The sequence below is a fragment of the Myotis davidii genome, unplaced genomic scaffold (genome assembly GCF_000327345.1).
Source record: "Myotis davidii unplaced genomic scaffold, ASM32734v1 scaffold264, whole genome shotgun sequence".
NCBI classification, from domain to species: domain Eukaryota; kingdom Metazoa; phylum Chordata; class Mammalia; order Chiroptera; family Vespertilionidae; genus Myotis; species Myotis davidii.
Genome location: NW_006294756.1, coordinates 14,709 through 28,104, shown reverse-complemented (window position 1 = coordinate 28,104; position 13,396 = coordinate 14,709). Strand labels below are relative to the sequence as shown.

At 37.0% G+C, this 13,396-nt stretch overlaps 2 protein-coding genes across 2 annotated transcripts in view; one reads left to right on the top strand and one right to left on the bottom strand.

Annotated features, from left to right (window-relative positions):
• Window positions 1-443, top strand: part of IRS4 (insulin receptor substrate 4) — a 3,628-nt gene extending 3,185 nt beyond the window's left edge. Inside the window, 1 exon segment of the mRNA XM_006769209.1 lies at window positions 1-443. This exon segment is cut by the window's left edge and continues 27 nt beyond it. Coding sequence (XP_006769272.1) covers window positions 1-443 — 443 coding nt within the window.
• A 9,953-nt stretch (window positions 444-10,396) lies between these two features.
• On the bottom strand, window positions 10,397-11,104 carry LOC102752978 (eukaryotic translation initiation factor 3 subunit K). The gene has a single exon (XM_006769208.2). The coding sequence runs from the start codon at window positions 11,085-11,087 to the stop codon at window positions 10,431-10,433; it is 657 nt and encodes a 218-aa protein (XP_006769271.1). The 5' UTR covers window positions 11,088-11,104; the 3' UTR covers window positions 10,397-10,430.
• Window positions 11,105-13,396: the final 2,292 nt, after the last annotated feature.

Here is a 13,396-nt window from a genome sequence, read left to right as displayed (position 1 = left end):
GCTCGACCTCCGCTGTGGGCGCTGAGCCAACCCTAGCTGTAGGCCGGGCTCTAGCCGCCGCCTCCACCCTCGCCGCGGTCCCAGGTATGGGAGCAGCCGCCGCGGGCTTCGAGGCTGCCTCTGGATTTAACTCTGCCTCTGCCTGCTGGTTCCAACTTGTTGCTAACGCTGCTGGTGGCGCTGTTGGTGCCGGAGCAGTAAGGGGTCCCCACGTTGTCGTTGGCTCCAACCCTAGAGCCCAAAACCCATCTGCAGACCTTGCCAGAGGTGAGAACGGGGCTGGTGAGGCTGCTGCTGCAGCTGCTGCTCCCCCGCCACCACCTCGCCACTGGTTGCCTAGGCTCCCCGAGCGAGAAGATTCTGATGAGGAAGACACATACGTGAGAATGGACTTCGCCGGACCTGAGGACAAATAGTTCGACTCTCCCCAAAGAGGTTGGTAATTTTAGAATTAATTTCCCTAAAGTTCATGGTTAGTGCTTAATGAATTGATGCACTACTACATCTAAGGTGGTAGGGAAACTAAATCATTAGTTTAAAATGTTGAAACTTCATTCAGTGTTAATACAACGACAAAATAAAAATATATTTGTAAAGTGCTTTAAAGTTCCAAAGTGAGTTAATATTTCAGTAGCTGCTGCCTATTTAGCATGGAAAATAGAATTTAATTTTAATTATGTATGAAATACTTGTGATCTTTGCAAAAACGTAAGTTTTAATCCAATTATCATTTCTTTATCCGGAAAGAACCGATTATCACTTAAGGATATGTAGCATGAGGGTGTTTTTAGATATCCTTCCCTAACACTTAATGATTTATGCAAATAAGACACCTTGGATTGAATCCCAAGAACTAATTTTCAAATCAACAAGTAAAGGGTGTTTTTCTATAACTACCCATTGTTAATTGCAGGAATTTTAATAAGAACACAGACTATCAAGCAGTAATAATCAACTGTTAGCGTTTGGAAGTGGATGACTTTCTTCTCTGAACGTTGCTTTTTAAAAAGCAATCATCCTTATGTTAGTTTGCTGTAATTTACCAAGAAGGTTAAATCTCAGTTGTTACCATGAATTTCTGGAAGGAACAAAGCATAAATAATCCAAAACAACAGGTGACTAAAAGAAGAGAGTATTTGGCTGTGGAATGTGTTTTTCTGTTGATTTGTTTTGTTTTTACACACAGGACAAATTGCCAGAAACTGAGTGTTCTTTTTCTCTGTCACTAAGTGACAGGCAAGTCACCTTCCCTGTGCCTAATTTTCTTCATGTAACTCTCCCCAAAGAGGGTATGGTGACAACGTGATAATGGGTATGAATATTGTTTCTAAGGTTTAAACAGCATTTAGAACATCTTCATTGGTGTGACTTCTGGGAAATCCAGGAAAGAAAGATAGTAAGGCTGGAGGAAGACCTGACCTTAGAGGCAGCCTACCCTGCAACAATGGAAGAATTTTAAAGTATTCCTTTACCAAAGGAAGAAATAAGCAAGAGGAGGAGCTGCCAGAGTTGAAAATAAGACTTTGAGTAAATCTACTGTGTACATTGTGCAGTGTCGTTATCAGTGTGTCTGGAGATATTCTCAAGAAATTATTTTAGAAGGTGATTGATGTTTCCATAGTCTCAAGTGCCTTCCCTCTTTAGTAGAATGCGCTTCTTTCCCAACGAAAGAAAGGGATGGACCCCAACAGTTTTCATTCCAGTAGTCAGTTTAGTGAAGATTTTTGCTTTGCTTGCTTTCTGGAATGCTTTTGTGATTGGAACTCTGCCCACTGTGCTTGATCAGGCAGAACAAGTTGGGGACTGATCACAACAGTCACCTAACAAGCTTCCTATTTAGTGCAGGTGTTGCCCCTGCCCCCCCTCTCTCCTCCCGCTTTAGAGAACTTGCCATACAAAAACTCATTTTTGGCATGGACACATTAAAGAGTGATCATCAAAAGGACAAAAGGATGCTTTATCTTGCCAAAGGATTCCATTCAGATCTCCTTTAAATTGTGAGCCCTTCCCCCAACACAAATGCACACATGATTATCACTACTACTCAAACCATGCATTTAAAATATATAATTATATTTCCAATAATTTAATTCATAATCAGCTTTTCAGGAACAGATCTGTTTTAAAGGTACACCCAAAAATTGGTCTCAAGATATTATTTGAGCCTAACTGCTGAAGACACCCTTAGTGATATTGATATACATATTTAAAGCTACCCGTGTCCCTGTGGTATCTTGGAAAGGACAAGTTTTCACAGAGGTTTGTCTATACTTTCCAACACTTTTTATTTCAGCAACGATTAAAATTAGTGAAATCTTGTCCCTTAAATAAACCCCCACTTTCCAAGGATTATCCAGATTCAATTATCATTGTTTTAGCATAAGTTACTGATTTATAAATAACTTCAATCGATTTTGTAGTTATCTTAACAACTTAATGTTCTCTATATGTATTTTTCATTGAGGAAATTCTTAACTGTATTGAGTGACTACGGCAAGGAGGCTGTATTTTACAGGGAGGGCAGGGCTTAGATTGAAACAAGAGAATGTATGTGGAAGCACATATATTGGTAAAGCACTTCGCCAATATATTTTATTTTGTTGTTGGATTAACACTGAAGTGAACTTTCAACAATTTAAACTAATGATTTAGTTTCTTGCAGAAATGGTTGGTCCTGAGGATAATTCAAAGGCGTAATTAACTGAGCTATATAAAAGGAAGGATATAAAGAAAGAATTCACTGCAGGAATTGATTTGCTACCATTTTAATGTAAATTGTATGGTAGAGTGTGAAGTGTTAAGACGGCTGGTTAATTCTGATTCATTTTGACTAAGGCTATAGAGTAATTTTCACCCGTTTTTGCTCTCTCTTCACCTTCCTATCAAACATTAAAACTATATTTCATGGTAGAAATCAAAATATATTTTCTGACAAAGGAATAAAGGCACAGTGTTTATTAGCAGTTATGTCTCTCAAAAGGTGATTTTATTTTATGGCAAGTGCTTAAAATAGTGCCTGGCACAGTGTAAGTGTTGTACATGAATTATTATTCAACTATTATCATTGTTGTTACTGTTATTAACTTTAGAAACACAAGGCTGAATTGAAGTTCTCTGTTCTCAAAACCTACTTTTCATTTTAGTCTTTACTTTCATTTAAAGTCCTTTATATGGTTTCTCAGAGTTGGATGCTTTATAGCTGGAATCTGTTTAGAATGTAAGTTAGATGAAGTGAGACTATATAAGTCAGTGAGATTGCTTAGTTCATGTCACATAAAATTAAAATATATCTCATTTCCCACACTCACATAGTATATATGTAAGTACTTAAAAGCCATTTGTTCAAGACAATTAGAAAGAAACACCCAGAAATATAACCTGGACTGACCATTTATAAATGAAATAATTTTAAAAGTGTGAAGTGTTCACATTTTATAAGCACGGGTTAAAAGCATTAGCATTTAGGAAGAGAATATAGTTTCTTATATGGTTTAGTCTAACTCTTGACCCACATGTGCATTTTTGTCTTTTTATTGCTGCATTTGGTATAGAATTTGAAATGACTTAAGGTGAAAAATTTACTGAATTTTTTTCATTCTAAGAGATAGGTGGATAAGGGCAGTTGTAGGAGCAATGAAGAGATTTGGTCAGCCAAAGTAGCAATGTTATTATAGCACTTGGTATTCAAAAGCAAGAAAAAAAATTGTATTAATTACCTTTTGACATTTTAGACACTGTTATTAACATGACAGAAGTGTAAGCTTCTTTTCGTGTACTACTGCCAAATTCTTTTGTCATAAATTAGAGGTGCTGAGAGCACATTGTTTTTTTTTAACATATTTTTATTGATCAGAGCGGCAGAGAGAGGGGAAGGGAAATAGAAATATCAATGATGAGAGAGAATCACTGACCAGCTTGCCTCCTGCACGCTCCACACTAGGGATCCAGCATGTGCCCTGCCTGGGAATCTAATCGTGATCTCCTGGTTCATAGGTCAGGACTCAACCACTGAGCCACGCCAGCAAGGCAGCACATTGTTTTTGTTGTATTGGACTTATTATTGATTACTAGAGTAAATTCTCCAGATAGCAGAGATTTCTCAGTCACCATTGATGGGTCACTTACTTTAGGCAACATTAACCCCCCCCCACCCAAAAAAAAAAAGAATTGGACAGTCATTTGTTGTAGAGGTATTTGACCTATAACAATTAAAGAGGAATTCATTCAACTGAAGTTAAGTAAGGTTATTGGCAACCATTATTGATTTGTGTTCATTCTAAGAGTGATACTTCCATGGCAAAAATGTGGGCTATTAGCAAAACATCTTCTTTAAACAAGGACTAAGACTTTAATTGAGCACCGCAGAATATCAAACATGCATAAAAACTCAAACAAGACCTCTTGCTTTCTTTTCATTTCTTTAATTGCCAAAAATGAACGAAATACTTGAGTCATTGATAAGGAACTCTTATAGGGACAAACTCAGTCTTCTTAGAGTAACCTTCAATTTTTTGTGTTGGAATAGATGGGGATAACCAGTATTCGGAGAAATATGGAATACTGTATGTGATTTAAAAGGGACTGTTGTTAAATTGTCAACTTTTGATTGAGGATTGCTTTACAGTTGCATATAGCCTTATAATTTGCAAAGTGCATTCACATTCATTATTCTACTGGGGAAAAGTGGGTGCTGGAACTGAAGCTGGTGTTAAGAATTTTCCCATGATCAAAGAGGTAAGTGGCAGAGCTTAAAATCAAACCCATACATCTAATTTCAAGCCCATTGGTCCACACAGCACACCACACTGCCATTCAATCAGATGTTAAATATGTTCTTTTCCTATTTCCTTGAATTTGGAAGTTGCAATATTTTAGTAATTCATTCAGAGCGTTATAACCGTGAACCATCTGCCAGAGCTTGGGTAATTTTCATTATATTAAACTGTTGTTGGCCATGGATCTTAGAATAAAATAATGTGATCTATGCTGACATTCAATGTTTTAAATCTAATCTGAATAGCAGTTTGCTAATTTGTACCTCTAAAACACAAATAGTGTGTGTATATATCTGGATCCCATGGAAACATTGAAAGGAAGAAAAGTGAAATGAGGATGCACTCAGTAAATTTCCATTAATGATAATTTCCTTAACTGAAGTTAGGTATCTTTGGTTTCCTAATAATTTATTGGCATTGCCAGTTATAACAAAAGCCTCTTAATTTCATTTTTTCCATATGTATAAAATCTGATATTCTAATAAAAACCATCATAGTAGACAAAACAAGATAAAGTGAGAAGGCAGAATAAAAAGCACTATAGAAATAAATGTTCTTTATTTGTTTAAAAAGTAAATTTGCTTTTGACAGCTAAGCAAGTAGATTTTAAAAGCCTTGAAAATCAAATCCTCTTCTTGGGGCAGAGAAATCCTTGTTTAATATTAAATTCATTTTGTTTAGCACCCTTTTAATGCTTTAAGACTCTGTAAAAATAGCCCAGACATTTTATTGGCAGTATTGGGAAGTAGCTTTTGTAAAATGCTTGATTAAAGCCTACAGTATGTTTTGGCTAAGAGGTGCTACCAGGCCCTTAGATGGTGAGGATCATTTACTGGAAAACAATGCCAGGCCCTGAGTGAGAAATGAGAGATTTAAAAGGTCACCTTGTATAATAATGAAATTAATATATTACAACACACACAGTTTTTATCACACTATTAGATTGCTAATTTTAAAGCTATTGATAAAGTTGCCAAGATAATGTGCTAGCCATATGAACTTAAAATATATTATTTAGCAATTCTGCATTGGTTATAGGTTATGCAGTTACAGGTTTTACATTTACATCTCCTTTTGGCAATGTAGGCTGAACTTGAGAAACAGGTATTTTTAAAGATTTTTTTTTAAATGTAGACATATATCCTATTTTAGATTTGTCTATTTTTTAAGAGTACCTTATGATTTCTGGCTAAAGACTTAATACCTTTTAGAATTAATGGAAAATATGTATTTAGGTAGTTACTTAGTAAAGTGAGAAAGTGCTATTTTCCCCTAACTTCCTGACACCCCTTTCTTATTGGTTAGGGTTGCATTGGTTATATTACATCTTAACCTCATGTGCCCTTTGCTGACCTTATGTCCCTAATTTCAGGATAACATGTCCCTTCCTAGTACTCTCTGGCTGAAAGCACGATGAGCAATCTGAGAGTCCCACAGGGGCCCATAGGAGACTTGTTCCCCCAGATATTGCTTGCTTCTAGTCCACAGCCTGCTTAGGCTTAGCTTGTATGAACAACCTTCTTTGCAGGGCTCCTTGTTCTGCTGGTCTAAGGCTGTGCTGCCTGCTCTACTCCCACTTGCTGGCACCGAGGCTGGTGGGGCTAGTGTTTAAAGATATTTTCATGGTTGGATTGAACACAATATGTTTGATGCTAGCCAGACTTCTGGTTTTACTGAATACTTAATTCCTCATACATTGTAGTCACTTTATCTAGTTTTCTCAATTTATATAATTTGCTTCTGTATGATTACTAACTTTCTACTTTGTAGACTTGAAACATAGAATAGCAATGAAGTGTCTGTTTCTAAATTCACCTTGAAAATTATTCACATATGCACGCAAGGTGCTTGAGAAAATGCCCAGTGAGTGTGATTTTTAATTCCTGCTTTTTAATAGTTGTGCTGCCAGCCTTGAAGGCATAACGACACTGCCCTCACACTCAGAGACCCAACCTTGTCCCCACGAAGGAATCTTTATTGTGGCTGAAGTTCTTACCATAGTTTTCTTTCCAAGTTTGCCACCTTGCCCAAATTATTTCAGCAGCTTGAGTTTTGGGGATACTCTTCCTATTGTCATAGCCAGAAGATATATATTCATGGAGTCCCAAAATTGAGCTCGGCTGGCATGGCTCAGTGGTTGAGCATCGACCTTTGAACCAGGAGGTCACGGTTTGATTCTCAGTCATGATTCTCTCTCATAATTGATGTTTCTATCTGTCTCTCCCTCTCCCTTTATCTCCGAAATGAATAAAAATATATTTCAAAGAAAGAAACTTCAAACTTCTTCTTTCCACAGAAATTATGTTAGAAGTACTGGTTGGGCATAGTCAAAATAATTTCTCTCATTAGTTCAGGAACTGCATAGGTTTAATATAGGCATGTGTAGATGAACCTATGAACCTATAAACCATTTATTTATAACATTGTTTCTGTGGGATAATTTATTCTGAGTTTCAACTAAACAACGAGGCTTGGAATATGTCTCTTTTATAAATAAGAGATGGCCTATATTAGAATTCTAGCAACTTGCATTCTTTAAGTCTGCAGTAACTAGGCAGCAGAGTGAAATAGCAAAATGGTGTGTTGGGAGGTAGTAGAAAATCTGACTTGGGATGAAAATCCTGTAGCTGATCCCCAACTAGTTTGTATCCAGATAATCAAGACTGGAATGAACATGCATATATGGTCCAAGGCAGGTGTGAAACAATTGAGATGACCTTTGAGGAGATAGAATTTTACAAGCATCATCCATTTCCCTTATAGATTCTTTTGACAAATCTGTCATCATACTGTTGCCACCATGGGGAGAAGCATATCTGATGCTCTGATCTGTGAAGGAGATAATAGGCTGGTATGATTGGCATTAGAAAGATTAGCAACAATTATTGCTAGTATTCACTCTTGAAAGGCAGCACTTAAGCCCTAACCGGTTTGGCTCAGTGGATAGAGCCTCGGCTCGTGGACTGAAAAGTCCCAGGTTCCATTCTGGTCAAGGGCATGTGCCTTGGTTGCGGGCACATCCCCAGTAGGGGGTGTGCAGGAGGCAGCTGATTGATGTTTCTCTCTCATCGATGTTTCTAACTCTCTACCCTTCTCCCTTCCTCTCTGTAAAAAATCAATAAAATATATATTTTTTAAAAAAGAAAGGCAGCACTTAAGTTTTTATCAAGTCTTAGGGAATCATCCTCCTGTACATTTATTTACAAAGCCCAGAAAAGTGTGATGATCTGTTCTTATTTGGAAAAAATAAACTATATATAGGCCAGAAGCAACACTGAATAATAATTACATTATTATACATTCATCTTTGGGTATATGCTTCAATTTCTCTTCATTTACTTACATTTATTTGCCTTCAGACACTTTGATAGTCCCTGTTTGTGTGGTCATAAGTGTTTGCAATGATAGCATGTGGATTAATAAACAGTGAGGGATTTCAGAAGAACTTGAAAAATGTTTTTTGAGGTCTAGGAAAGTTTGAGTTGAAAAGATAACTAAGGGAACTATATTGGAAATAGTGGAAAGAGGATATATTGTTACAGTTTTGGCAATATAACTGTTCCTGAATTGCTTACCTTTGCCACCTAGCTTTCTATGGGCAGGGGAACCATTGCTGTTTTGAACTTCAAACTAATGGAGGCATGTTTATGATTCATATAAAGAGGTATGGAGTGCCCTGGAAAACTGCCTTTTTGGCTCACTTTATAAATTTCCAGGAATATTGAAGTTGTGTGTGCTTTATTACTATATTAAAGAGTAATGTTCAGGTTTATATTATTATACAAATTGAAACATAAAAGTTCACTTCATTTGTTTTTGAGAAGATAATGATACCTGTCAGGTTATGGGGGCAGAAGTAGGAAAATAGTCCATTGAGGTTTTCTCCCCTAAAGAGAATTACTTGAAGAGGATACATTCAATTAAAAGGGAAGCAATTAACTGGTCATTAAAAAGATCTTTGGTTAATAAAAAAGTAAGAATACCAATAAGGTCATTATTTATAATCTGTCAATATCAAGTGGAAATAATAATGAAAACCAGACCAGATTATTAAGCACCACCATTTACCTATCTATCAAGTGGTGAAATGATATCAAAATGAACAAAAGGCAGAAAGAACTAAGATGTGCTTGTCAGCGTTTTCATACTCATTTTGCAGACTGTTCCTGAATTGCTTACCTTTGCCACCTAGCAAGCTTCTGAGTTACTTCCCTATTCTGTTCTTTGCAATGTGCACGGGGAATGTAAACTTATTTTAATATTGGTCTAAGTAAAACAGGATTATAAATGTAAACCTGTGGTTCAAAGGCACTTCATAATGCTTTTCCAAAAGCAAATTATATTACATTTGGATTATCTAGTTTTGGATAGCATTCTTCTTTTCTACTAGCATGGTTAATCAAGAGTTGACGAGTATATTTTGTAAAGTATACTTGAAACCACACATTATTTGATAGATTTTAGATGTTATCAAGTATTCACTCAACTCTGGTTTAGTTGTTATTGGAAAGCAATGGAAATTTGAATCAAATTTTTAGTAGAGCCTCCGTCATTAATAAAAGAAAAAAGTAAAGAAGAAAAACAACTCTGATAACAACAAATGTCCCTAATTTTAGAATTAGTATAATGTTGATTGGGTAGTTATATAGAGCTTAATTTGTATATTTCTGGAGAAAACATATATGAAATATAGTGTATTATATTAGTTAGTGAGAAATCACCTTTAAAGCACATACAGTGTGCTATATATGTGAATATATCTTTTATAATAAAACAAAGTAGCAAACAAAATTAGGTGAGATGCCTTATAGGATCTGCAAAATTCTGTGATACTAGTCTAGAATCATCTATAGCTATCACAGACACCTTTCATCTGTGTAAACTTGATTGATACATAGTCTACAGTTTCCTAAGCCTACTGCTGACAGGAAAGCTTAATATCTTTACTAATCTCGGGCACTTATTTTTTTAACATTTTAATGTGGAGGAATGGCTCTTTATAATGAATTATGACTAATAGCCACAAGTAAGTGGGAGGGAAATTGAGACCTTTGATGCTACATTCAGCTGCAAGTCTGTTACATGTTTAAAACCTTGGATAAAAAAATGAATAGTTAAAATGTATACTGTTGGTTTAATACAAGACCTTGTACTAAAGCCCACTCTGGAGGATGTTTTCTGTGGATTTTGTTAGGTTGGCTGTAATGAAATAGAATACTTGGTACTTTGATGTGATCTGATCTTAAAGTAATACTAGCATCCCATAATAAATTTGCTGACCATTTATCCCCATTTTCTTCAGTTCAGCGCTTTCTTCAGTATACCAAAGCCCCTTCCTCTACGCCACTCCCAATTATACACCCTCTCAAGAAGCAGAAGTCCAAGAGAGTAATACCAGAACTTCTTTTTATTAGACAGATCTAGATTTCTAGAGACTCTCTTTTGCAGGTGTGACTTTGCTTTTTCAGAAGAAATTCAGTGATTGAGTCTAGATACTATCACCAGGGCTGTGCTTAAATTCTTTGACATGTGCCACACAATCTGGTGAAGACATTATCAAGCATGTCAAACTCACGGCCCGCGTGCTGCATGTGGCCCACAACGAATATATATATATTTGCTAAGGAAATAAATCTTTATTAAGCACCTGCAAAGTTACTGGGAGGAGGCCATGATGCTGGACACACTGTCCAAGTTGATCTTCTCCACACTGTTTTGGGGCTTGATGCTCTCTTCCTGGCTACAGATGAAGATCTGGCCCAACTCATCAGCGCTCCAGCTGTACTTGCTCACCCACACCTTTAGCTGGCTGTCGGTCAGGTCCCCGAGCATCTTGACCAGCAGCCAGCGATCAATGTGCTGATAAGTAATACCCACAACATGGCAGATAAATTTTCGGACAGAATCTTCAAAACCAGTCATACCTCCCAAAAGGTCCACGTTTTCATCCAGGGCTTGCCAGAACGCCTGGAAGTGGCAGGTCTCTAGCAGGTTTCCGAGGTACAAAATCTGTCGGATAGGCCGTTCTCCTGGATGGGCCTGGTCAATCATGCACTTGCAAAGGGTGAAGTCAGTGTGGGGCATGTTGGTGAGGGCCTTTAGCAGGATCTGAGCAGTGACCATGGTCTGAAAGAAGGATGGGTTGAACTGGTACAGCTTCAGGACAGCGAGGTTGGCTTTCAGATCATAGGCATTCTCCTTGGCCTGTGTCTCCACATAGCACTCCAGGGTGGCCAGACTCTCAGGATTGTATCTGTCGATGCCCTTGAGCAACTTGCCCATGTTCGCTCTCATCTGTTCAAACATGGCCATGCCTGCGGTTGCTTCCCACCCCCACAACGAATATTTTTGCGGCCCAGCCAATATAACGGTATGTAAGAAACATTTTAATAAAAATTTCATAACTTAATTTTTACAATATCCTGTTATACATAATTATTAATAACAAACTACAATACTTGCTAAGGACTGGTTACTATAATCGTGTTGCATTCATTTCCCTTATGCGCCTTAAATGCAGGCGCACCATTTCTCTCCGCTAATGCTAGCAGCGAATATTTTAGCAACTGATTGCCACGTCATTAGTCTTGTACTGACCTGTTTGTGTGCGCAACAGGAAGTATTTCCCTATCAGAGAACAAGAAAAAAATAGGTTTATTTGCATTGCGCTTACTAATTTGTGCAGTTATTCAGTATCTGGTAAGTTATGTTCAAGAAAAATATTATTTTTTATTAAAATGTTCTATTATTTTATGTTAACGATCACTTATTTATTTCAGCCCTTTGTATTTGAAATAAAATGAAAGCTTTTGTTTTTTTGCGGCCCGCATAAACTTAATCCTTGTTTATTTGGCCCGTGTTAGCCTTTGAGTTTGACATGCTTGATGTAGGATAAGAAAAAATAAAATCTTTGCCTAATGCCTAGCTCACTTGATAGCCCAGCAGAAAAGAAATAGAACAGTGCATGCATGCATGTACAAAGCTTCCACGTACCAGAAATATCAGAGTGGCAGCCTGGGGACAAAAGTAATAATTGCCCCTGTGTCTTTGTTGGGCTTGTGTTGGTATTTGTCACAGGCAGGCAGCAGAGTAAGGCAAGTCCATGCCAAGGCAGTCTCTTCAGTATGGCTCTCAAAAACTACTAGGTCAGCCCTAGCCGGTTTGGCTCAGTGGATAGAGCATCAGCCTATGGACTGAAGGGCCCTAGGTTTGATTCTGGTCAAGAGCACATGCCTGGGTTGCATTGATGTTTCTTTCTCTCCCTCTTCCTTCCTCTCTGAAAATCAATAAACATGTATTTTTAAAAACTACTAGTTCAATTTTTATTTTGTTTTGTTTTGAAATGGGGTGGGGTGAGAACACTTCATATTTTAATTCTGCAACTACCTTTTGTTTTGTCATCTTTTTTCCTAGAGTGATAACATCGCCACAAAAACATATTTTAGAAGAAAAGTGATGATTATGGAGTTTCATCTTTGCCTACTCCAGATCTGCCTAAAAGAAAGAAAATTCAGAGGCTTCTGAATAGAAAGCAACCAGAATTTCTAAACACCTATAAGTGGATGCTGGCAGTTGAATGGTCATAACACAGATCATTCATACTGCTGCTGTATGGATCCAGTGAATTTTGAATTAAGATATTTACACTGTATTTTGTTTTGTTTTCTGGTTTATTTCCCTAATCTGTCTCTTTGAAAGGAAGTGAATACTGTAAAAGTGAGCTTCTTATAACTCTTTTCCCTCTCTACAAAAATGTAATTTACATGTGTGTAAATGTGGTCAATTTCAATTTTACTGATGTACAATACTTAGATTTAGTTTTGAAATTGAACATTTTTAAAACAAGAGCAGATAAAGAAAAGTTATGTTCATTAGAAGGTAGGTATGATCTGGATTTTTTTTCTGCATAGTACATAGGGAAAAAAACATTTCTTGATTAAATAATTAAATGTCAACTAAAGTGTTATCTTGATGGAATATTTCCAATATTTTAAAGGCAGTACCGAAGGGCAGATTATCTCAGATTTTGCCCATTAGCAAAAGTGCAACATTCTATCCACATTTAATATTAACTAAACTAGTATCCTGGTTTAGGATTTCCAACATTATAAAGGCAGGACTGAGGAACAGATCTCTTGCTCACTTACAATACTACTGTGATGTTCTACTTGCAAATTAATTGAGCATTTCCAAAACCATATATATTTTTTTTCTATTTTGAAACATATACTTTCCCCCTAAAGCAAAGTTCTTCAAAAACTGACAAAGCCCCTCTCTACCTCTCTGGGCCTCCCCACTTTTCACCCTCCATTCTCCCCCACTTTCTGACTCTCTCCTTGACACACACACTCCCTCCTATGCCCAGGGCTCCTATAAATAGATCAGTTTCCCATATTCACAAAATTAGTACAGATGTATCAAACAATATTCTGACTTAAACTTAAGCAAAAAGAACCTCTTACAAGGCCTTGTTTCCCTTTGGACAATTAGCCTATGTAAGATGTATCAAACTAAAACAATCAGGGCAAGCTACCTCTTTCCATTTTTGCTTGCCTCTGATGGAAACTGAATTAAGATTTTAGGAACCTGGACCTTTGAGAACAGGACACTAACAGGTGGTG

Excerpts from the sequence above, each read along its gene's own strand:
- LOC102752978 (XM_006769208.2), bottom strand. The coding sequence starts at position 11,087 with ATGGCCATGTTTGAACAGATGAGAGCGAACATGGGCAAGTTGCTCAAG.